This window comes from Macaca thibetana, chromosome 19, assembly GCF_024542745.1.
Source record: "Macaca thibetana thibetana isolate TM-01 chromosome 19, ASM2454274v1, whole genome shotgun sequence".
Lineage (NCBI taxonomy): Eukaryota > Metazoa > Chordata > Mammalia > Primates > Cercopithecidae > Macaca > Macaca thibetana.
The window spans coordinates 8,079,425-8,104,656 of NC_065596.1; the positions used below are offsets into that span (position 1 = coordinate 8,079,425).

Consider the following 25,232-nt stretch of genomic DNA (forward strand, 5'->3'; position numbering starts at 1 on the left):
GCGGACCCGACGTGCCCAGCGCCACAGCTATGGGTGCTGGGACCCTCAGGTCATAATCGCGAGTTGTGACGGGAGTTGTAGTTTCAGGACTCGCCTGAAGAGCCGCAGAGAGCGCCGGGAGCTAAGGGGCGGCGACGACCGGAAGCGCAGTGCAAACCCCCATGGCCGGGGTTCGGGTGCCCCTCTGGGGCATCTGCATGCTGCGAGTGGCGCTGGCTACCGTCTATTTCCAAGAGGAATTTCTAGACGGAGGTGAAGGGGCCACGCCCGTAGTGGCAGAGGTGTAAGCTCCCCCATCTGCGCCCCCCAAGGCTGGGCAGAGTCGTCGCGAGGTCGACGGCAGCGAACTCTCGAATCCTCGAGGGTCCCCCTCACCCTTCCCTTAGGCCAAATTAACCATTATCACCTCTAACCGGTGTTATTTCCCCCTCCCCACAGAGCATTGGAGAAACCGATGGGTGCAGTCCACCAATGACTCCCGATTTGGGCATTTTAGACTTTCGTCGGGGAAGTTTTATGGTCATAAAGAGAAAGATAAAGGTTAGTGTAGAATCAGGACCAAATTGAGCCTAATGTTACATCTCCATAGCACCCTCTCAAGGTAGTTGTGGCACAGCCAAACGCTTTTATTCCCGATTTACAGATGAAGACCTTAAGGCAAAGGTAGAACTTAAGGCAAAGGGCTCCTTACCCTTGTTTTTTGTTTCCTCTCTCTTTTCTTTCTTTCTTTCTTTCTTTTTTTTGAGATGGGGCCTTGCTCTGTTGCCCAGGCTGGAGTGCACTGGTGCGATCTCAGCTCACTGCAACTTCCACTTCCCGGGTTCAAGCAATTCTCCTGCCTCGGCCTCCCGAGTAGCTGAGACTACAGGCGCGCGCCACTGTGACCAGCTAATTTTTGTACTTATTAGTAGAGACAGGGTCCACGTTGGCCAGGCTGGTCTCGAACTCCTGACCTCGTGATCCACCCGCCTTGGCCACCCAAAGTGCTGAGATTACAGGCATGAGCCACTGCACCCAGCCTCCTCTCTCCTTTCTTTATTGCCGAAGATTACTTTTTTTTTTTTTGAGACGGAGTCTCGCTCTGTCCCCGTGGCTGGAGTGCAGTGGCGCGATCTCGTCTCACTGCAAGCTCCGCCTCCCGGGTTCCCGCCATTCTCCTGCCTCAGCCTCCCGAGTAGCTGGGACTACAGGCGCCCGCAACCGCGCCCGGCTAATTTTTTGTATTTTTAGTAGAGACGGGGTTTCACCGTGGCCTCGATCTCCTGACCTTGTGATCCGTCCGCCTCGGCCTCCCAAAGTGCTGGGATTACAGGCGTGAGCCACCGCGCCCGGCCTTTTTTTTTTTTTTTTTTTTTTTTTTTTTTTTTTTTTTTTTTTTGAGTAGGAGTCTCACTCTGTGTCACCCAGCTAGAGTGCAGTGGCACGATCTTTTTTTTTTTTTTTTTTTTTGAGACGGAGTCTTGCTCTGTCACCCAGGCTGGCCGGATCTCAGCTCACTGCAAGCTCCGCCTCCCGGGTTTACGCCGTTCTCCTGCCTCAGCCTCCCGAGTAGCTGGGACTACCGGCCCTCCCGCCACCTCGCCCGGCTAGTTTTTTGTACTTTTTAGTACAGACGGGGTTTCACCGTGTTAGCCAGGATGGTTTCGATCTCCTGACCTCGTGATCCGCCTGTCTCGGCCTCCCAAAGTGCTAGGATTACAGGCTTGAGCCACCGCGCCCGGCCAATGGCAGATCTTGGCTCACTCAAACCGCCGCCTCCCGGATTCAAGCGATTCTCTTGCTTCAGGCTTCCGAGAAGCTGCGATTACAAGCGCGTGCCACTACGCCCTGCTAATTTTTTTTTTTTTTTTTTTTTTTTTTGAGACGGAGTCTCGCTGTGTCTCCCAGGCTGGAGTGCAGTGGCGTGATCTCGGCTCACTGCAAGCTCCGCCTCCCGGGTTCATGCCATTCTCCCGCCTCAGCCTCCCGAGTAGCTGAGACTACAGGCGCCCGCCACCACGCCCGGCTAGTTTTTTTTTTTGTATTTTTAGTAGAGACGGGGTTTCACCGTGTTAGCCAGGATAGTCTCGATCTCCTGACCTCGTGATCCACCCGCCTCGGCCTCCCAAAGTGCTGGGATTACAGGCTTGAGCCACCGCGCCCGGCCAGAGACAGAGTTTCACCACGTTGCTCTGGCTGGTCTCAAACTCCTGGCCTCAAGTAATCCAACTGCCTCGGCCTCCTAAAGTGCTGGGATTATAGGCGTGAGTTGGTATTAGGTCCTCTGAAGTCCAAGGAGACATATTCAGCTTATTTGGTATAATAAAATCATACCTGAAGCACTGTCAAATATGCAATGGTATTTAACCTTCTTTGGATTATATTTATATGAATGTGTTATTAGTAGGCATTACCAAAGTTGTCCCTCTTAATAAACACTAGTCAAGTGCATTTGAGGATCAAGGGCCACGCCCCTCAGAAGGAAAAGGTTAGTGGGTGCTTTTTCTCATTTTAATTTTTGCATTTAAAAAAATAGGCCGGGCACGGTGGCTCACACCTTAATCTCAGCACTTTGGGAGGCCTTAGGCAGGAGGATCATGAGGTCAGGAGTTCAAAACCAGTCTGGCCAATATGGTGACACCCCATCTCTACTAAAAATACAAAAATTAGCTGGGTGTGGTGGTGCATGCCTGTAGTCCCAGCTACTCGGGAGGCTGAGGCAGAAGAATCGCTTGAACCCGGGAGGCAGAGGTTGCAGTGAGTAGAGATCATGCCACTGTGCTCCAGCCTCAGTGACAGAGTGAGACTCCATCTAAAAAAAAAAAAAAGAAAAATATGGTCAGGCACGGTGGCTCATGCCTGTAATCCCAGCACGTTGGGAGGCCAAGGCGGGTGGATTACTTGAGGTCAGGAGCTTGAGACCAGCCTGGCCAACATGGTGAAACCGTGTCTCTACAAAAATACAAAAAAATTAGCCAAGCGTGGTGGCGCACACCTGTAATCCCAGCTACTTGGGAGGGTGAGGCAGGAGAATCACATGAACCCGAGAGGCAGAGGTTACAGTGAGTCAAGATCTTGCCACTATAGCCTGGGCAACAGAGCAAGACTCTGTCTCCAAAAAAAAAAAAAAAAAATCTAGCTTAAAGAGAGCTAATTCAAGCTCAAAGTTTGAGGACAACTGTATGGAAAACACAGATTCCAAAGAATAGAAGTCAGTGTTCTGAAGTGTAGAAGTTTGGGATCATTTGTATAGACAAAGTTTAGGAAAGCTTAACAGAATTTCAGCATCTTTCTAGGCAAGGCTTAATACGTAATGACCGTGATCCCATTAGTCAAGGTGGTCTTTTTCTTTTGAGAAGGTGTATTTAACATTTCACCCTGAAGATGTAGCAGTCACACAGCATCTTTTGTGCCATCTGGTCTGAGTTAGGTACAGTTCAGTACTGGAGGCAGTCAATCTGTAACCAAGGTCAGTGGTCACAAATGGAGGAGGCCTGGTCTCTGGTCTGTCCTAGTCGTTTGCAGAACAAGAACAATGAGGAAGAAGGTTTATCTATGACTTAAGAAACAGAGGTTACACCTGCATGCAACATGACTTAGATGACACATATTGCTCAAGGCTTTTATTTATTTTATTTATTTTTTTTTTTGAGAGGGAGTTTCACTTTTGTTACCCAGGCTGGAGTGCAATGGTGCGATCTCTGGCTCACCACATCTGCCTCCCAGGTTCAAGTGATTCTTCTGCCTCAGCCTCCCAAGTAGCTAGGATTACAGACGTGTGCCACCACACCAGGTATTTTTTTTTTTTTTTTTGAGACCGAGTCTCGCTGTGTCACCCAGGCTGGAGTGCAGTGGCCCAATTTCAGCTCGGCTCCGCCTCCCAGATTCATGCCATTCTCCTGACTCAGCCTCCCGAGTAGCTGGGACTACAGGTGCCCACCACCACACCTGGCTAATTTTTTGTATTTTTTTTTTTTTTTTAGTAGAGGTGGAGTTTCACCACGTTAGCCAGGATGGTCTTGATCTCCTGACCTCGTGATCTGCCTGCCTCAGCTTCCCAAAGTGCTGGAATTACAGGCGTGAGCCACCGCGCCTGGCCTAATTTTATATTTTTAGTAGAGATGGGGTTTCTCCATTTTGGTCAGGCTGGTCTCCAACTCCTGACCTCAGGTGATCCACCTGTCTCGGCCTCCCAAAGTGTTGGAATTAGGGGCAGGAGCCACCGTGTCCAACCTATTTTATTTATGTTTTTAAACGGAGTCTCGCCCTGCCGCCCAGGCTGGGGTGCAATGGGGCAATCTGGGCTCCTCCACCTCCCAGGTTTAAACGATTCGGCTGCCTCAGCTTCCCGAGTAGCTGGGACCACAGGCACGCGCCACTGCGCCTGGCTAATTTTGTATTTTTAGTAGAAATGGGGTTTCCCCACGTTGGCCAGGCTGGTCTCAAACTTCTGACCTCAAATGATATACCTGGCTCAGCCTCCCAAAGTGCTGAGATTACAGATGTGAGCCACCATACCTGGCCTCTCAAGGCTTTTTTTTTTTTTTTTTTTTTTTTTTTTTTTTTTTTTTTTTTTTTTTTTTGAGACGGAGTCTCACGCTGTTGCCCAGGCTGGAGTGCAGTGGCCGGATCTCAGCTCACTGCAAGCTCCGCCTCCTGGGTTCACGCCATTCTCCTGCCTCAGCCTCCTGAGTAGCTAGGACTACAGGCGCCCGCCACCGCGCCCGGCTAATTTTTTGTATTTTTAGTAGAGACGGGGTTTCACTGTGGTCTCGATCTCCTGACCTTGTGATCCGCCCGCCTCAGCCTCCCAAAGTGCTGGGATTACAGGCTTGAGCCACCGCGCCCGGCCTCAAGGCTTTTAAATTGTATTTGCTTTCACATATGTGAAAGTTTAGGCTGGGCGCAGTGACTTACACCTGTAATCTTAGTACCCTGGGAGGTCAAGGTGAGTGGATCATTTGAGGCCAAGAGTTCAAGACCAGCCTGGGCAACATGGTGAAACCCTGTCTCTACTAAAAATACAAAAATTAGCCAGGCGCGGCGTCACATGCCTGTAGTCCCAGCTACTCAGGAGGTTAAGGCAGGAGAATCGCTTGAGCTCAGGAGTCAGAGTGAGCAAGATTGCGCCACTGGACTCCAGCTTGGGTGACAAGAGCAAAACCCCATCTCAAAAAAAAGATTTAAAAAAAAAAAAAAAAAGAATGCCTCCACCTTCAGGTTTGTCTGACATACTCTCATAAAAGAACGAGATTTGAGACTGTGCCTAGGGGCTACTAGGAAAGAAAGGGTTGGTTTTGAAGTGAACACATAAATATGAGTGACAGGATGTTTTCTTCATGAAAGAGTGACACAGTTGACACATACAGGGCAGCCCACCCAGTGCTATGAAGCGTTACATTACAAATCAGCGTGCCGTGGAACGCACTCTCATCACCACCTGTTCTGTCAGTCCAGTAGCTGTTTCAGAATGAGAATTCAGGAAACATTTAACAGTCTATTCTTTTATTCATTTGCTACGCAGGTTTCATTGAATCATCCCAACCCTAGGAAGATGAACAGAAGCTAAATTAACCCATGGTATTCATAATTAGATTCATAATTAGATTTGACATTTAGAGTTGAAGTACTTTTGTAACTTAACCATAACAGTATGGCCAGGTGCAGTGGCACATGCCTGTAATCCCAGCACTTTGGGAGGCCAAGGCAGGTAGATCACCTGAGGTTAGGAGTTCGAGACCAGCCTGGCCAGCATGGTGAAACCCTCTCTCCTCTCTACTCAAAATACAAAAATTAGCTGGGCATGGTGGCAGGTGCCTGTAATCCCAGCAGCTACTTGGGAGGCTGAGGCAGGAGAATCTCTTAAACCCAGGAGGCAAAGGTTGCAGTAAGCCAAGATTGTGCCACTGCACTCCAGCCTGGGTAACAGAATGAGACTCTGTCTAAAAAATAAATAGCCAGGCGTGGTGGCTCACACCTGTAATCCGAGCACTTTGGGAGGCCACGGTGGGTGGATCACGAGGTCAGGAGATCGAGACCATCCTGACTAACATGGTGAAACCGTGTCTCTACTAAAAATACAAGAAATTAGCCAGGTATGGTGGCGGGCGCCTGTAATCCCAGCTACTCGGGAGGCTGAACCAGGAGAATGACTTGAACCCAAGAGGCAGAGCTTGCAGTAAGCCGAGATTGCGCCACTGCACTCCAGCCTGGGTGACAGAGCGAGACTCTGTCTCAATAAATAAATAAATAAATAAATAAATAACAGAGGTATATTAAGAACAAAAACTTCCAGGTGTGTGAAATAAAAGTTGTATGGGCCAGGCACGGTGGCTTACACCTGTAATCCCAGCACTTTGGGAGGTTGAGGCGGGCAATCACCTGAGGTCAGGAGTTCGAGACCAGCCTGACCAACATGGTGAAACCCCGTCTCTACTAGAAATACAAAAATTAGCCAGATGTGGTGGCAGATGCCTGTAATCCCAACTACTCGGGAGGCTGAGGCAAGAGAATCACTTCAACCCGGGAGGCAGAGGTTGCAGCGCACCAAGATCGCGCCATTGCACTCCAGCCTTGGTGACACAGCGAGACTCCATCTAAAAAAAAAAAAAAAAAAAAAGTTGTATGGAAGCAGAGTGCCTGCTAGTGGTATACTCATTATGCATTATTGTATAATGCTCTGTTGGCACTGTGGATCACTGTTAACGGTTGGGACATTTGTGATTGGGAGTAAGGGAAGGACATCCATTTAACTTTCTGCATTACTGAGCACAGCATCATTCCCAAACCTTCATGAGTATTTTTTGTTCAAAGGTCTGCAGACCACTCAGAATGGCCGATTCTATGCCATCTCTGCACGCTTCAAACCATTCAGCAATAAAGGGAAAACTCTGGTCATTCAGTACACAGTGAAACATGAGCAGAAGATGGACTGTGGAGGGGGCTACATTAAGGTCTTTCCTGCAGATGTTGACCAGAAGAACCTGAATGGAAAATCGCAGTACTATATTATGTTTGGTGAGTTTTGGTGGTACAACACAACCACTTCTAGCGACTTTGAAAACCCTCCCACTTCACGGGATCTTTAGACTAAGACTTGGCTCATGTAGTTAAGGTAGTAGTATTGAGTATATTGGATCCAAGGTTTATAGCACTATTAAACCTAATTAACATAAAAAGGCAACGGTGCCAGTCTGTTGTGTTCCTGAAGAAGTTATTTATTCACCATAAATCTTGCCCTCATGCCGGGTAAGGATACCTTATCTGAAATGTTTGGAAGCAGAAGTGTTTTGGATTTTGGAATTTTCGGGGGGATTTTGGATTGTTTGCATTATCCTTACCGGTTGAGCATCGCTGATTTGAAAAATCTGAAATCCACAAAGCTCCAAGGAGCATTTCCTTTGAACATCATGTTGAGTCTAAAAGTTTGGGTTTTGGAACACTTCAGATTTGTGATTTTTTGATTTGGGTTGCTCAACCTGTGCAGTTTTTTTGGTTTTGGTTTTGGTTTGAGCCAGAGTTGTCACTCTTGTGGCCCAGGCTGGAGTGCAATGGCAGTGGCCCCATCTCACCTCCCTGCAGTCTCTGCCTCCTGGGTTCAAGTGATTCTCCTGCCTCAACCTCTTGAGTTGCTGGGATTATAGGCATGTGCCACCATACCTGGCTAATTTTTTTTTTTTTTTTTTTTTTTTTTGCATTTTAGTAGATATGGGGTTCCTTTTTTTTTTTTTTTTTTTTTTTGAGATGGAGTTTCGCTCTTGTTGCCCAGGCTGGTATGGAATGGCATAATGTCGGCTCATTGCAACCTCCTCCTCCCGGGTTCAAGGGATTCTCCTGCCTCAGCCTCCCAAGTAGCTGGGATTACAGGTGTGCACCAGCACGCCCAGTTAATTTTTGTATTTTTAATAGAGATAGGGTTTCACCATGTTAGTCATGCGGGTCTCAGACTCCTGACCTCAGGTGATCCGCCCACCTCAGCCTCCCAAAGTGCTGGGATTACACGCGTGAGCCACTGCGCCTGGCTGAGATGGGGTTTCACCATGTTGGTCAGGCTGGTCTCAAACTCCTGGCTGGTATCGAACTCCTGACCTCAGGTGATCCACCTGCCTTGGCTTTCCAAAGTGCTGGGATTACAGGCGTGAGCCACCACGCCTGGCCTCAACCTGTGTTTTGAATCCTTTAGGACTCAGTAAACCTTGGCCATGGGCCAAATTGGCCCACTGCTTGTGTTTATATGACCCATGAACTAAAAATGTTTTTTACATTTTTAACTGGTTCAAAAAAAAATCAATACAAGGATGATATTTTGTGATACATGAAAATTGTATGAAATTTAGATTTCAGTGTCCAGAAATGAAGTCTTACTGGAATGCAGCCTCACTCTGTTCATTTACATGTTGTCTGTGGCTGCTTGCCAGTACCAGTGGCAGAGTTAAGTTGTCATGACAGAGATCATTAGGCTTACAAAGCCAACAATATTTTACCATCTGGCCTTTATAGAAAAAGCCTGCAAACCTCTGGAAAATATTAAATGTCTCCTGACACCAGGAGATTAAAATTTGTGCTAGAACTAGGAAGGGATCATACTGGGCCACAGGAAATAGACACAAGTATAGCATAACTTAAAACTTTAAGAACAAATGTACCTCAGGCCAGGTGTGGTGGCTCACACCTGTAATCTCAGCATTTTGGGAGGCTGAGGTGGGCGGATCACTTGAGGTCAGGAGTTCAAGACCAGCCTGGCCAACATGGTGAAACCTTGTCTCTACTAGAAATACAAAAAAATTAGCCGGGCGTGGTGGTGCATGCCTGTAGTCGGGAGGCTGAGGCAAGAGAATTGCTTGAACCTGAGAGGCAGAGGTTGCAGTGAGCCGAGATCTCACCACTGCACTCCAGCCTGGGTGACAGAACGAGACTCTGTCTCCAAAAAAAGAATGAATGTGGCCAGGCGCGGTGGCTCAAGCCTGTAATCCCAGCACTTTGGGAGGCCGAGACAGGCGGATCACGAGGTCAGGAGATCGAGACCATCCTGGCTAACACGGTGAAACCCCGTCTCTATTAAGAAATACAAAAAACTAGCCGGGCGAGGTGGCGGGCGCCTGTAGTCCCAGCTACTGGGGAGGCTGAGGCCGGAGAATGGCGTGAACCCGGGAGGCAGAGCTTGCAGTGAGCTGAGATCCGGCCACTGCACTCCAGCCTGGGTGACAGAGCGAGACTCCGTCTCAAAAAAAAAAAAAAAAGGCCGGGCGCGGTGGCTCAAGCCTGTAATCCCAGCACTTTGGGAGGCCGAGACGGGCGGATCACGAGGTCAGGTGATCGAGACCATCCTGGCTAACGCGGTGAAACCCCATCTCTACTAAAAAATACAAAAAACTAGCCGGGCGTGGTTGCGGGCGCCTGTAGTCCCAGCTACTCGGGAGGCTGAGGCAGGAGAATGGCGAAAACCCGGGAGGCGGAGCTTGCAGTGAGCTGAGATCCGGCCACTGCACTCCAGCCCGGGCGGCAGAGCGAGACTCCGTCTCCAAAAAAAAAAAAAAAAAAAAAAAAAGAATGAATGTGCTTCTAAAATATTCATCCTTAGCTGGGCACAGTGGCTCATGCCTGTAATTCCAGCACTTTGGGAGGCCAGGCAGGAGGATTACTTGAGTCCAGGAGTTCGAGACCAGTTTGGCCAACATAGTGAGACCCTGTCTCTACAAAAAATAAAAATTAGGGCTGGGTGCAGTGGCTCATGCCTGTAATCCCAGCACTTTGGGAGCCCAAGGCGGGCGGATCACCTGAGGTCAGGAGTTCGAGACCAGCCTGACCAACATGGAGAAATCCCATTTCTACTAAAAATAAAAAATTAGCTGGGCATGGTGGCACATGCTTGTAATAATCCCAGCTACTCGGGAAGCTGAGGCAGAAGAATTGCTTGAACCCGGGAGGCAGAGGTTACAGTTAGTCGAGATCGTGCCATTGCACTCCAACCTGGGTAACGAGCAAAACTCCATCTCAAAATAAATAAATAAATACAAATAAATAAAAACTAAAAATAAATAAAAATAAAAATAGAACTAAAAAAAACCCCAGATATCCTAAACATCTGCCGAGGGAGGATCCCTTGAGCCCAGGAGTTTGAGATCAGCCTGGGCAATATAGCAAGACCCCATCTCTAATTTTTTTTTTTTTTTTTTTTTGAGACAGAGTTTTGTTCTTGTCGCCCAGGCTAGAGTGCAATGGCAAGATCCTGGCTCACTGCAACCTCTGCCTCCCAGCTTCAAGCGATTCTCCTGCCTCAACCTCCCAAGTAGCTGGGGTTAGAGGTGCCCCGCCACCACGCCCAGTTAATTTTTTTGTATTTTTGTAGAGACAGGGTTTCACCATGTTGGACAGGTTGGTCTCGACCTACTGACCTCAGGTGATCCACCCACCTTGGACTCCCAAAGTGCTGGAATTACAGGCGTGAGCCACCGCGCCTGGCCCCATCTCTACAACAATTTTAAAAATTAGGCCGGGCGCGGTGGCTCAAGCCTGTAATCCCAGCACTTTGGGAGGCCGAGACGGGCGGATCACGAGGTCAGGAAATCGAGACCATCCTGGCTAACACGGTGAAACCCTGTCTCTACTAAAAAATACAAAAAACTAGCCGGGCGAGGTGGCGGGCGCCTGTAGTCCCAGCTACTCAGGAGGCTGAGGCAGGAGAATGGCGTAAACCCGGGAGGTGGAGCTTGCAGTGAGCTGAGATCCGGCCACTGCACCCCAGCCTGGGCGACAGAGCAAGACTCCGTCTCAAAAAAAAAAAAAAAAAAAATTAGGCCGGGCGCGGTGGCTCAAGCCTGTAATCCCAGCACTTTGGGAGGCCGAGACGGGCGGATCACGAGGTCAGGAAATCGAGACCATCCTGGCTAACACGGTGAAACCCTGTCTCTACTAAAAAATACAAAAAACTAGCCGGGCGTGGTTGCGGGCGCCTGTAGTCCCAGTTACTCGGGAGGCTGAGGCAGGAGAATGGCGGGAACCCGGGAGGCGGAGCTTGCAGTGAGCTGAGATCCGGCCACAACAGCACTCCAGCCTGGGCTACAGAGCGAGGCTCCGTCTCAAAAAAAAAAAAAAAAATTAACCCAGTGAGGTTGCACACACCAGTGGTTCTAGCTACTCAGGAGGCTGAAGTAGGAGAATCTCCTGAGCTGAGGAGTTTGAGGATGCAGTGGGCTGTGATCACACAACTGCACTCCAGCCTGGATGACAGAATAAGACCCTGTCCGAAAATAAATAAATAAATAAGGAAGGGAAAAACCCTGTATAGCATATGTCTACTACATCTGAATTGCCAAGCAGCATAATTTGGGGTCAAAAAAAAGATTAAAATAAACTTTTCTTGGTATTTCAGTTTTGAATTCAACAGTTTCATTTTACTCAAATCCACTCTTACTATTGGAACGCTTTGTTATAATGAGTCAGCGCCAGCCATTAGTGTGAGGGGAGCTTGCTGAGGGTGAGGGGTTAAGGAGGAAGAGAAGAGAAGCACAGTTATTGTCAGTCTTGATATTTGCATAAATTCCCATGCATAAGTTATGCATAAAACCCCAGACAGGCAACACAGAGCCCATCTGTCTATATTTCCTTATGAACATCCATTACATGCGTAAATACCTTTTTTTTTTCTGAGATGGAGTATTGCTCTGTCACCCAGGCTGGAGTGCAAAGGTGCAATCTTGGCTCACTGCAACCTCTACCTCCCAGGTTCAAGTGATTCTCCTGCCTCAGCCTCCCCAGTAGCTGGGATTACAGCTGCGTGCCACCACACCTGGCTAATTTTTGTATTTTTAGTAGAGGCAGGGTTTCACCGTGTTGGTCAGGCTGATCTCAAACTCCCGACCTCAGGTGATCCGCCTGCCTCGGCCCCCCAAAATGCTATTACAGGCGTGAGCCACTGCGCCCGGCCACATGTGTATCTTATTATTGCTGTTAAAGGACAACGTTTGGACTTTCCACTTGCTTCTGAGTGTGTTCTGAAGCTTAATTAAATATTCAAAGTGGCCGGTGCAGTGGCTCATACTGGGAGGCCGAGGTCGGAGAATCACTTGAGGCCAGGAGTTCAAGACTAGCCTGGACAACACGGTGAAACCCTCATCTCTACTAAAAATACAAAATTCAGGTGGACGTGCTGGCAGCGCCTGTAATCCCAACTACTCAGGAGACTGAGACAGGAGAATCGCTTGAACCTGGGAGGCAGATGTTGTAGTAAGCCAAGATCGTGCCACTGCACTCCAGCCTAGGTGACAGAGCAAGACTCCATCTCAAAAAGAAAAAAAGAAAGAAAGGAAAAGAAAAAAAAAAGAAAGAAAAGAAAAGAAAAAGAAAGAAAAGAAAAGAAAAAAGAAAAAGGCAATCTAGCCCCCAGGCAAGAAGGAGGTCCGCTTTGGGAAAGGACTGTTACTGTCTTCGTTTAAACTATAAACTAAGTTTCTCTCAGAGTTAGTTCAGCCTACGCCCAGGAATGAACAAGGACAGCCTGGAGGTTAGAAGCAAGATGGAGTCAGTTAAGTGAGATCTCTTTCACTGTCTCAGTCTTAATTTTGCAAAGGCGGTTTCAAGTATGGTGGCGCACACCTGTGATCCCAGCTACTTGGGAGGCTGAGGCGCAAGAATCACTCGAACCTGGGATGCAGAGGTTGCAGTGAGCTGAGATCACACCACTGCACTCTAGCCTGGGTGACAGTGAGACTGTCTCAAAAAAAAAAAAAAAATTCAAAGTGCGTAGGTACTTACGAATCGAGACGAAAACTCTGACCAATGTTGAAGAAAAATAAATTGCATGTCTCAATTTTGAACAAGTTGACTTTCATACAAATATTTCACATTCCATAGCATTTTATTTTTATTTTTTGAGATGGAGTCTCACTCTGTCACCCAGGCTGGAGTGCACTGGTGTGATCTCGGCTCACCGCAACCTCCGTCTCCCAGGTTCAAGGCATTCTCTTGCCTCAGCCTCCTGAGTAGCTGAGATTACAGGCACGTGCCACCATGCCTGGCTAATTTTTGTATTTTTAGTAGAGATGGGGTTTCACCATCTTGGTCAGGCTGGTCTCGAACTCCTGACCTCGTGATCCACCCACCTCGGCCTCCTAAAGTTCTGGGATTACAGCCGTAAGCCACCACGCCCAGCCTACTTTTTTTTTTTTTTTTTAATTGAGACGTAGTCTTGCTTGGTCACCCAGGCTGCAGTGCAGTGGCCCAGTCTCAGTTCACTGCAACCTCAACCTCCCAGGTTCAAGTGATCCTTTCACCTCAGCCTCCCAAGTACCTGGGACTACAGGCACATGCCACCACTCCTGGTTAATTTTTGTATTTTTAGTAGAGATGGGGTTTTACCATGTTGGCCAGGCTGGTCTCAAACTCCTGGCCTCAAGTCTTCCCCCTACCTTGGCCTCCCAAAGTGCTAGGATTAGCAGGCCACTTTGAATATTTAAATAAGCTACAGAACACACTCAAAAAGTGAGTGGAAAGCCAGGACATTGTCCTTTAATCGTAATAAGATATTCACACATGTGACCAGATGTGGTGGCTCACACCTATAATCTCAGCCCTTTGGGAGGCCAAGGCGGGCAAATCACCTGAGGTCAGGAGTTCGAGACCAGCCTAGCCAACATGGCAAAACCCTGTCTCTACTAAAAACGCAAAAATTGGCTGGGCCTGGTGGTGCATAACTGTAATCGCAGCTACGCTACTCAGGAGCTTGACGCAGAAGAATCACTTAAACCCGGGAGGCGGAGATTGCAGTGAGCCAAGATCCCACCACTGCACTCCAGCCTGGGCGACAGAGCGAGACTCTGTCTCAAATAAATAAATAAATAACTTAGTGTGAATATCTGATTATCAGATTGTATCTGATTATATTTAAGAAGAATGGGCCGTGCACAGTGGTTCAAGCCCGTAATCCTAGCACTTTGGGAGGCTGAGGCGGGTGGATCACAAGGTCAGGAGTTTGAGACCAGCCTGGCCAGCATGGTGAAACCCCATCTCTACTAAAAATACAAACATTAGCTGGGCATGGTGGTGTGCGCCTGTAGTCCCAGCTACTCGGGAGGCTGAGGCAGGAGAATCGCTTTAACCCGGGAGGCAGAGGTTGCTGTGAGCCAAGATCACATCACTGCACTCCCACCTGGGTGACAGCGAGACTCTGTCTCAAAAAAAAAAAAAAAAAGAATGGTTGTGGGTTGGTTATTCTATGGTGATGCATTATGGAAAGAAATTGAGAGCGGCTAATTTTTTTTTTTTTTTTGTAGGACCCGATATTTGTGGATTTGATATCAAGAAAGTTCATGTTATTTTACATTTCAAGAATCAGTATCACGAAAACAAGAAACTGATCAGGTGTAAGGTAACTGCTCTTGTATTCAAATAAATGAGTGTTAACTCTTGCCTGATGATAATTAAGTTTAGAGAAATTAGTTTTGATAGTAAAATACTTAACTGAGCCAAGGATGGGTCTTTGTAAACATACCTCCTGTTTCCGGTTTCCAGTGTAGGGGGCCATCGGAGAGACTTGTCTCCTTTAACTGGTTTCCTGAAGTTTTTACCCCATCAGAAGGGCACTCTCATTTTTTCTGTGAGCTATGACATGTCATCATTTGCCCTATGAGGGTTACAATAGTACAGTCACATTTCAACCACATCCATCCTCATTAATGAATGAAATATTCAGGATGGAGAAAACATTCTGGAGAAATGGCTGGGTGCAGAGGCTCACACCTGTAATCCCAGCACTTTGGGAGGCTGAGGCAAGAGGATTGCTTGAGCCAAGGAGTTCAAGACCAGCCTGGGCAACATGGCAAAACCCTGTCACTACAAAGGATACAAAAATTAGCCAGGTAAAGTGCCAGAAACCTGTGGTCCCAGCTACTTGGAAGGCTGAGGTGGGAGGATCAATTGAGCCCAGGAGGTCAAGGCTGCAGTGAGCTATGATTGTACCACTGCACTCCAGCCTGGGTGACAGAGCAAGACCCTGTCTCAAAAAAATAAATAGGCTGGGTGTGGTGGCTCATGCCTGTAATCCCAGCACTTTGGGAGGCCGAGGCAGGTGGATCACGAGGTCAGGAGATCGAGACCATCCTGGCTAACCCAGTGAAACCCCACCTCTACTAAAAATACAAAAAATTAGCCGGGCGCGGTGGTGGGCGCCTGTAGTCCCAGCTACTTGGGAGGCTGAGGCAGGAGAATGGCGTGAACCCGGGAGGTGGAGCTTGCAGTGAGCCGAGATCAAGCCACTGCACTCCAGCCTGGGTGATAGAGCGAGACTCCATCTCAAAAATAAATAAATAAATACATACATACATAAACAAATAAAAATAAACTGCATATTTAGACTTGCATTAAAGCATGGAGGGTTGGTCAGGCGCAGTGGCTCATGCCTGTAATCCCAGCACTTTGGGAGGCCGAGGCGGGTGGATCACCTGAGATCAGGAGTTTGAGACCAGCCTAGCTAACATGGTGAAACCATCTCTACTAAAAATACAAAAATTAGTGGGGTATGGTGGTGGGTGCCTGTAATCCCAGCTTCTCAGGAGGCTGAGGTAGTAGAATCGCTTGAACTCGGGAGGTGGAGGTTGTAATGAGCTGAGATTGAGCCACTGCACTCCAACCTGGGCAACAGAGTGAAACTCCATCTCAAAAAAAAAAAAAAAAAAAGAAATTGAGGGTTTAATTCTTACACTTTTCCCCCTAAAATGTGCAGGTTGATGGCTTCACACACCTCTACACTCTAATTTTAAGACCAGATCTTTCTTACGACGTGAAAATTGATGGTCAGTCAATTGAATCCGGCAGCATAGAGTACGACTGGAACTTAACATCACTGAAGAAGGAAACATCCCTGGCAGAATCGAAGGATTGGGAGCAGACTAAAGACAACAAAGCCCAGGTGTGAATTTTTCCTGGGCAACTCTAGAAAGTGCACAAATATAGTTTGTAAGTACCCAGTTACTGGACCATTGCTGCATGGCTGGTAGCCACGATGGCAATATTGTAGCACCAAATGGCCTCCCCAGAGCACACACTGCAGACCAGCCACATTGCTACACATCTGAAGGTATCGTAAAAGGGTATTTATTGCCGGGCGCAGTGGCTCACGCCTGTAATCCCAGCACTTTGGGAGGCCGAGGCGGGCGGATCACAAGGTCAGGAGATCGAGACCACGGTGAAACCCCGTCTCTACTAAAAATACAAAAAATTAGCCGGGCGCGGTGGCGGGCGCCTGTAGTCCCAGCTACTCAGGAGGCTGAGGCAGGAGAATGGTGTGAACCCGGGAGGCGGAGCTTGCAGTGAGCCGAGATCGCGCCACTGCACTCCAGCCTGAGCGACAGAGCGAGACTCTATCTCAAAAAAAAAAAAAAAGAGTTGGCCGGGCGCGGTGGCTCACGCCTGTAATCCCAGCACTTTGGGAGGCCGAGGCGGGCGGATCACAAGGTCAGGACATCGAGACCATCCTGGCTAACACAGTGAAACCCCGTCTCTACTAAAGAATACAAAAAATTAGCCGGGCGTAGTGGCGAGCGCCTATAGTCCCAGCTGCTCGGGAGGCTGAGGCAGGAGAATGGCGTGAACCCAGGAGGTGGAGGTTGCAGTGAGCCGAGATTGTGCCACTGCACCCCAGCCTGGGCGACAGACCAAGACTCCGTCTCAAAAAAAAAAAAAAAAAAAAAAAAAAAGAGTATTTATTTATTTATTTATTTGAGACGGAGCTTCACTCTTGTTGCCCAGGCTGGAGTACAGTGGCACAATCTCAGTTCACGGCAACATCTGCCTCCCAGGTTGAAGTGATTCTCCTGCCTCAGCCTCCTGAGTAGCTGGGATTACAGGCACCCGCCACCACCCCTGGCTAATTTTTGTATTTTTAGTAGAGACGGGGTTTCACCATGTTGGCCAGGCTGGTCTCGAACTCCCGACCTCAAGTCATCTGCCCACTTCGGCCTCCCAAAGTGCTGGGATGACAGGCGTGAGCCACCACATCTGGCCATTGTCATCGCTTTTTGCACCATCATTTTCACTCTAGCCACTACTTGAAGTTTTCCACACCACTGCTCCTCTCCATAGCATGGAGGAAAGGGCTAAAGTCATATGGCAGGTTAGGGAGAAAAATCTAGGCAGTGTGGTATTGCCCTGAAGTCCTCAGTGGCATTGGAAGCACCAAGCACTTGGCCTCCTGACGACCAAATTGAAGAAGGGAAAGGGACACTGGGACACGGGTCACCAGCCTGTGCCTGCCACTTGGCATCTAATAATTTCCTTTCTCAAATCTGAGCATCTGGTTGGGTGCGGTGGCTCATGCCTGTAATACCAGCAGTTCGGAGGTCAAGGCAGGAGGATAACTTGAGCCCAGGAGTTCGAGACCAGCCTGGGCAACAGAGGGAGACCCTGACTGTACAAAACATAAAAATAGTAGCCAGGGGCTGGGCGCGGTGGCTCAAGCCTGTAATCCCAGCACTTTGGGAGGCTGAGACGGGCGGATCACGAGGTCAGGAGATCGAGACCATCCTGGCTAATACAGTGAAACCCCGTCTCTACTAAAAATAAAATACAAAAACTAGCCAGGCGAGGTGGTGGGTGCCTGTAGTCCCAGCTACTCGGGAGGCTGAGGCAGGAGAATGGCGTAAACCCGGGGGGTGGAGCTTGCAGTGAGCTGAGATCTGGCCACTGCACTCTAGCCTGGGCGACAGAGCGAGACTCCGTCTCAAAAAAAAAAAAAAATAGTAGCGAGGTATGATGGCGAGCACCTGTAGTCTCAGCTACTTGGGAGGCTGAGGCAGGAGGATCACTGGAGCCCAGGAGATTGAGGCTGCAGTGAGCCATGATTGCGCTACCTCACTCCAGTCTGGGCAAGAGCAAAACCTAGTCTCAAGAAACAAAAACAGAAGCAACAACAGCAAATATATGAGCATCTGATTGATTTTACTTTTTCCTTACATGTCTTTGAAGGACTGGGAGAAGCATTTTCTGGACGCCAGTGCCAGCAAGCAGAGCGACTGGAATGGTGAACTGGATGGGGACTGGCCGGCGTCGATGCTCCAGAAGCCCCCATACCAGGTGTGTGGCCTCTTTGCACAATGCCAGGGATGCCCCAGGGATGCCCCTCCCCTGCCCATGTCATTGAGACCACCTCATATGGTTTTTCTGATGCAGGATGGCCTGAAACCAGAAGGTATTGATAAAGACATCTGGCTCCACCATAAAATGAAGAATACCAACTATTTGACACAGTATGACCTCTCGGAATTTGAGAACATTGGTGCCATTGGCCTGGAGCTTTGGCAGGTCATTTGGTTTTAAATTTACTTTAGTGTGTGTGTGTGTGTGTGTGTGTGTGTGTGTGTGTGTTTTGTTTTGTTTTTTTGAGACAGGGTCTTATTCTGTCACCTAGGCACGATTCTAGCTCACTGGAGCCTCAAACTGGGCCCAAGCAATCCTCCCACCTCAGCCTCCCAAGTAGCTAGGACTACAGACACAAGCCACCATACCCAGATTTTTTTTTAAGAGATGGGGGTCTCACTGTGTTGTCCAGGCTGGTTTGGAACTTCTAGGCTCAAGTAATCCTTCCACCTCAGCCTCCCAAAGTGCTGAGAGTTGTTGTTGTTGTTGTTGTTGTTGTTGTTGTTGTTGTTTTTAAATGCTTTGGTGATCCCAGCCAGGCATGGTGGCTCACGCCTGTAATCCCAGCACTATGGGAGGCCGAGGCGGGCAGACTGCCTGAGCTCAGGTATTTGAGACCAGCCTGGGCAACATAGTGAAAGTCCATCTCTACTAAAAATACAAAAATTAGCCGGGTGTGGTGGCACGTGCTTGTAGTCCCAGCTACTCAGGAGACTGAGGCATGAGAATCACTTGAACCTGGGAGGAATCACTTGAACCCAGGAAGTGGAGGTTGCAGTGAGCCAAGATTGCGCCACAGCACTCCAGCCTGTGCGACAGAGCGAGACTTTGTTTTAGAAAAAAAAAAAAAAAGGGCCGGGCGCGGTGGCTCACGCCTGTAATCCCAGCACTTTGGGAGGCCGAGGCGGGCGGATCATGAGGTCAGGAGATCGAGACCATCCTGTCTAACACGGTGAAACCCTGTCTCTACTAAAAATGCAAAAAATTAGCCGGGCGTGGTGGCGGGTGCCTGTAGTCCCAGCTACTCAGGAGGCTGAGGCAAGAGAATGGTGTGAACCCGGGAGGCGGAGCTTACAGTGAGCTGAGATCGTGCCACTGCACTCCAGCCTGGGCAACAGAACGAGACTCCATCTCAAAAAAAAAAAAAAAAAAAAAAAAAAAAAGAACAGCGACACTAAGTCTCAAAAAAAAAAAAAAAGTTTTAGTGATCCTAATGTGTAGCCAAGTTTGAGGAACCAGTGCCCTAGAGGGAAAGGATATTCTAGAAATAGATTTAAGCACCACCTACTATTCTTATTATTATTATTATTATTTTTTTTTTTTTTTTGAGACGGAGTCTCGCTGTGTCTCCCAGGCTGGAGTGCAGTGGCGTGATCTCGGCTCACTGCAAGCTCCGCCTCCCGGGTTCACGCCATTCTCCCGCCTCAGCCTCCCAAGTAGCTGAGACTACAGGCGCCCGCCACCACGCCCGGCTAGTTTTTTTTGTATTTTTAGTAGAGACGGGGTTTCACCATGTTAGCCAGGATAGTCTCGATCTCCTGACCTCGTGATCCACCCGCCTCGGCCTCCCAAAGTGCTGGGATTACAGGCTTGAGCCACCGCGCCCGGCCAGCACTACCTACTATTCTAATTGCTGTTACGGTACACTGTACTGAACAAAATACATCTGTTTCTTTTTGTCACATCAATAATAAAGGCCTAGTAGCCAGGGACAGTATGGCTCACGCCTGTAGTAGTCACAGCTACTGGGGAGGCTGAGATGGGATGATCACATGAGCCCGGAAGTTCTTTTTTTTTTTTCTTTGAGACAGAGTCTCACTCTGTCACCCAGGTGGGAGTACAGTGGCACGATCTCAGATCACCGCAGCCCCTGCCTCCCAGGTTCAAGTGATCCTCCCACCTCAGCCTCCCGAGTAGCTGGGACTACAGGCATGCACCGCCACACCTGGTAATTTTTGTATTTTTAGTAGAGACAGGGTTCACCATGTTGGCCAGGCTAGTCTTGAACTCCTGACCTCAACTGATTCACCTGCCTCAGCCTCCCAAAGTGCTGGGATTACAGGTGTGAGCCACTACGCCTGGCCAAGCCCAGAAGTTCAAATCCAGCCTAGGCAACATAGCAAGACCCCATCTCTAAAAAATAAAAAATGTCACATGAGCTTCATATATTTCCAAAGGAAAAAAGAAATGAAAAATAAACAAATAATAAAGAGTAAAAGCATAAAAATGAAGGCCTTATTTTCATCTGCAGGTGAGATCTGGAACTATTTTCGATAACTTTCTGATCACAGATGATGAAGAGTATGCAGATAATTTTGGCAAGGCCACCTGGGGCGAAACCAAGGTATGAAGCATGTGATTAACTCTTCCTACATCACTAATTTATTTGTGTAAACTTTTTTTTCTTTTTTTTTTGAGATGAAGTCCAGCTCTGTCACCCAGGCTGTACATAGTGCAGTGGCGTGATCTCGGCTCACTGCAACCTCCACCTCCCGGGTTCAAGCGATTCTCCTGCCTCAGACTCCCGAGTAGCTGGGACTACAAGCACATGCCACCACGTCTGGCTAATTTGTATATTTTAGTAGAGAGGGGGTTTCACCATATTGCTCAGGCTGGTCTCGAAGTCCTGACCTCAGGTGGTCCACCTGCCTTGGCCTTCCAAAGTGCTGGGATTACAGGTGTGAGCCACCGCGCCTGGCCCCATATAAGGTTAATATTGACAGGTTCCAGGGATTAGGACATGAAATCTTTTTTTTTTTTTGAGACGGAGTCTCGCTCTGTTTCCAGGCTGAAGTACAGTGGTGTGATCTTGGCTTACTGCAACCTCCCCCTCCTGGGTTCAAGCAATTCTCCTGCCTCAGCCTCATGAGTAGCTGGGACTATAGGCACGCACCACCACACCCAACTACTTTTTGTATTTTTAGTAGAGATGGGGTTTCACCATATTGGCCAGGATGGTCTTGATCTCTTGACCTCGTGATCCGCCTGCCTCAGTCTTCTAAAGTCCTGGGATTACAGGCTTGAGCCACCATACCCGGCCAGGACATGAAATCTTTACAGGCTGTTCTTATTCAGCCTATCCCAGGTGGTGAGGCGGCTTCTAGAAGGCAGGGACCGCCTGAGTACTGACATGCATTTGGCCACATGGAAGCATGATCTCTGGGGCTTTTTTTTTTTTTCCCCCCAAGACTGAGTCTTGCTCTGTCACCCAGGCTGGAGTACAGTGGCGCGATCTTGGCTCACTGCAACCTCTCCCTCCTGGGTTCAAGTGATCCTCTCACCTCAGCCTCCCGAGCAGCTGGGACCACAGCTACACACCACCATGCCCAGCTAATTTTTGTATTTTTAATAGAGACAGGGTTTCACCATCTTGGCCAGGCTGGTCTCGAACTCCTGACCTCGTGATCCATCCGCCTTGGCCTCCCAAAGTGCTGGGATTACAGGCCTGAGCCACCATGCCCGGTGGGGCTTATGTTTTTTGTTTCTTTCTCCAGGGTCCAGAAAGGGAGATGGATGCCATACAGGCCAAGGAGGAAATGAAGAAGGCCCGCGAGGAAGAGGAGGAAGAGCTGCTGTCGGGAAAAATGAACGGGCGCGAACATTACTTCAATCGATTTCACAGAAGGAATGAACTTTAGTCATCCCCATTGGATATAAGGATGACTGGTAAAACCTCACTGCTACTTTAATCTATGTTTCAAACTCAAATGTCTACATGGCAGTTTGTCCAATTTTCTTTGAAAAGTGTTTCACGCTTCTTGGTGGGGTTGGTTGCATCTCCTCGGTGACACCGTTGCACTGAGAAGTTTCCTCTTGACAATTTTATGCGCTAAAAACCAGAGGCCAGCAAGGGTCTGGCCAAAACCATGATTCCCTTTTCTTTTTTTCTTTTCTTTTTTTTTTTTTTTGAGACAGAGTTTCACTCTTTTTGCCCAGGCTGGAGTGCAATGGCGCGATCTCAACTCACCGCAACCTCCGCCTCCCGGGTTCAAGCCATTCTCCTGCCTCAGCCTCCTGAGTAGCTGGGATTACAGGCATGCGCCACCACCCCGGCTAATTTTGTATTTTTAGTAGAGACGGGGTTTCTCCATGTTGGTCAGGCTGGTCTTGAACTCCCGACCTCAGGTGATCCACCCGCCTCAGCCTCCCAAAGTGCTGGGATGACAGGCGTGAGCCACCGCGCCCGGTGATTCCCTTTTCTTAACTCCTGTAGTCTTTTTAGAAAATAAAAGTTGACCAGGAAGTGTGCCTCACACCTATAATCCCATCACTTTGGGAGACTGAGATGGGTGGATCACTTGAGCTCAGAGTTCAAGACCAGCCTGGCCTGGCCGGGCGCGGTGGTTCAAGCCTGTAATCCCAGCACTTTGGGAGGCCGAGGCGGGCGGATCACAAGGTCAGGAGATCGAGACCACAGTGAAACCCCGTCTCTACTAAAAAATACAAAAAATTAGCCGGGTGCGGTGGCGGGCACCTGTAGTCCCAGCTACTCAGGAGGCTGAGGCAGGAGAATGGCGGGAACCCGGGAGGCGGAGCTTGCAGTGAGCTGAGATCGCGCCACTGCACTCCAGCCTGGGCAACAGCGTGAGACTCCGTCTCAAAAAAAAAAAAAAAAAAAAAAAAAAAAAAAAAAAAAAAAAAAACCAGCCTGGCCAACATGGTGAACCAGCCTGGTTGCGTGCACCACCACACCCGGCTAATTTTTTGTATTTTTAGTAGAGATGGGGTTTCATGGTATTAGCCAGGATGGTCTCGATCTTCTGACCTCGTGATCTGCCTACCTTGGCCTCCCAAAGTGCTGGGATTATAGGCATGAGCCACTGCAGCCAGCCATATTTTTTGTTTTTTAATTTAATTTTTATAGGAATGGGAGTCTCACATGTTGCCCAGGCTGGTCCTGAACTCCTGGACTCAAGCCATGCTCCCACCTTGGCGTCGCAAAGCTCTGGGCTTACAGGTGTGAGCCGCTGCTTCTGGCCCAGTCTTCTTCTGGAAGAGACCCAGAATCATGCTGAAACTCGTGATGAAAGTAATCAAATTTATGACACCAGAAATTTGGAATCTAGTGATGTTATGAATAAGCCAGATAAATTGGAATTTATATGCAGAATATTGAGAGTTGACCAGTGTGGGCCGGGTGCAGTAGCTCACACCTGTACTCCCAACACTTTGGGAGACAGAGGTGTGTAAATTGCTTGAATCCAGGAGTTCAAGACCAGCCTGGGCAATGTGGCAAAATTCTGCCTCTACAAAAAATACTAAAAATTAGCTGGGTTTGGTGGTGCACACCTGTGGTCCCAGCTATTCAGGAGGCCGAGATGGGAGGATCACCTGAGCTTGGGAGGTGGAGATTGCAGTGAGCTGAGATTGCGCCACTGCACTGCAGCCTGGGTGACGGAATGAGACCCTACCTAAGAAAAAAAGAAAAAAAAAGAAAGAAAGAAAAAAAAAGAAAGTTGATCAGTTTCAAAAGCCTGCCTGAGAAGTGAAGTTCTGCAGTTTTGCTTTCACTGTGGTCAATGTTGGCAGACCTTTGTGCCTGGATTTTTTCTGATGATGGCTACATCAACCTTCACCAATTATTAGGGATAGAGTATTACCCTGAGAAACTAAAGACTCCCTCCTAATGCAAGGGTGGCAAACACTGCCTACCTCTTACATCTCTGAACAGGGTGAGAAGTTAGTGTGAAAAGAATCAGAAGCAGGCCTAGAGAGAAAGTGCTGGCACCAATTACTGTACAAAGATGAGTCAGGCCAGGTGTGGTGGCTTGTGCCTTTAATCCCAGCTATTTGGGAGGCCAAGGAGGGAGGATCACTTCAGAACAGGAGTTTGAGACCAGCATGGGCAACATAGAGACCTCGTCTCTAAAAAAAAAAAATTTGTAATTAGCTGGGCATGGAGGCACATGACTGTGATCCCAGCTACTTGGGAGGCTGAGATGGGAGGATCACTTGAGTCCAGGGGGTCAAAGCTGCAGTGGGCTATGATTGTGCCACTGCACTCCAGCCTGAGTGACAGAGACAGACCCTGTCTCTAAAAATAAAATCAAATGGAGCTAAAAAGACAAAAAACAATGAGTGAGACTGGCTCAGCCTCTGAAGATTCACTGGGAGCAGAGTTGTCTGAGTGTGCAAGAGAATTTCTCACTTGTTGCTTTTTTTTTTTTTTTTTTTTGAGACAGAGTCTCGCTCTGTCGCCCAGGCTGGAGTGCAGTGGCCAGATCTCAGCTCACTGCAAGCTCCGCCTCCCGGGTTTATGCCATTCTCCTGCCTCAGCCTCCCAAGTAGCTGGGACTACAGGCGCCCGCCACCTCGCCCGGCTAGATTTTTGTATTTTTTTTTTTTTAGTAGAGATAGGGTTTCACCGTGTTAGCCAGGATGGTCTCGATCTCCTGACCTCGTGATCCGCCCATCTCGGCCTCCCAAAGTGCTGGGATTACAGGCTTGAGCCACCGCGCCCAGCCTTTTTTTTTTTTTTTTTTTTTTTTGAAACAGAGTCTTGCTCTGTCACCCAGGCTGGAGTGCAGTGGTGCAATTATGGCTCACTGCAACCTCTGCCTCCCGGGTTCAAGCGATTCTCATGTCTTAGCCTCCCAAGCAGCTGGGAGTACGGGCATGCGCCACCACGCCTGGCTGAATTTTGTATTTTTAGGAGAGACGGGGTTTCGCCATGTTGGCCAGGCTGATCTGGAACTCCTGACCTCAGGTGATCCACCTGCCTTGGCCACCCAAAGTGCTGGGATCACAGGCGTGAGCTACCATGCCTGGTCACCTGCTGCTGTTGAGCCCTTGAAATGTGGCTGGTGGGACCAAGAAATGACTTTTTAATCTTATTTCATTCTAAAGTTTCTTCACTTTAAACTTTGTTAAAGGGAGAACTCTGGACATATTAAATTTCATGGCGTGTAATTGAGCAAAGAACAATTCATAAATCAGGTAGCTGCCAGAGCAACTCCATCTTGAATAGGGGCTGAGTAAAATAAGGCTGAGACCTACTGGGCTGCATTCCCAGGCGATTAAGGCATTCTTAGTCACATGATGAGATAGGAGGTCAGCACTAAAGACCTTGCTGATAAAACAGGTTGCAGTAAAGAAGCCGGCTAAAACCCACCAAAACCAAGACG

General features: G+C 48.5%; 1 protein-coding gene across 1 annotated transcript; it reads left to right on the forward strand.

The window, feature by feature from the left end:
• Window positions 1–94: 94 nt before the first annotated feature.
• On the forward strand, window positions 95–21,801 carry CALR3 (calreticulin 3). Its single transcript, XM_050769709.1, has 9 exons — window positions 95–252; window positions 439–540; window positions 6,793–6,996; window positions 14,250–14,344; window positions 15,698–15,883; window positions 17,938–18,045; window positions 18,142–18,273; window positions 20,360–20,452; window positions 21,603–21,801. Exons 1-9 carry the CDS (start codon window positions 162–164, stop codon window positions 21,744–21,746), a joined length of 1,155 nt encoding a protein of 384 aa, XP_050625666.1. The 5' UTR covers window positions 95–161; the 3' UTR covers window positions 21,747–21,801.
• Window positions 21,802–25,232: the final 3,431 nt, after the last annotated feature.

Bases quoted from the DNA above. Each gene is read 5' to 3' on its own strand.
- CALR3 (XM_050769709.1), top strand. From the start codon at position 162: ATGGCCGGGGTTCGGGTGCCCCTCTGGGGCATCTGCATGCTGCGAGTG. The intron at 541-6,792 runs GTTAGTGTAGAA...TTTTGTTCAAAG, and splicing joins TCATAAAGAGAAAGATAAAG to GTCTGCAGACCACTCAGAAT. The intron at 18,274-20,359 runs GTCATTTGGTTT...TTTCATCTGCAG, and splicing joins TTGGCCTGGAGCTTTGGCAG to GTGAGATCTGGAACTATTTT.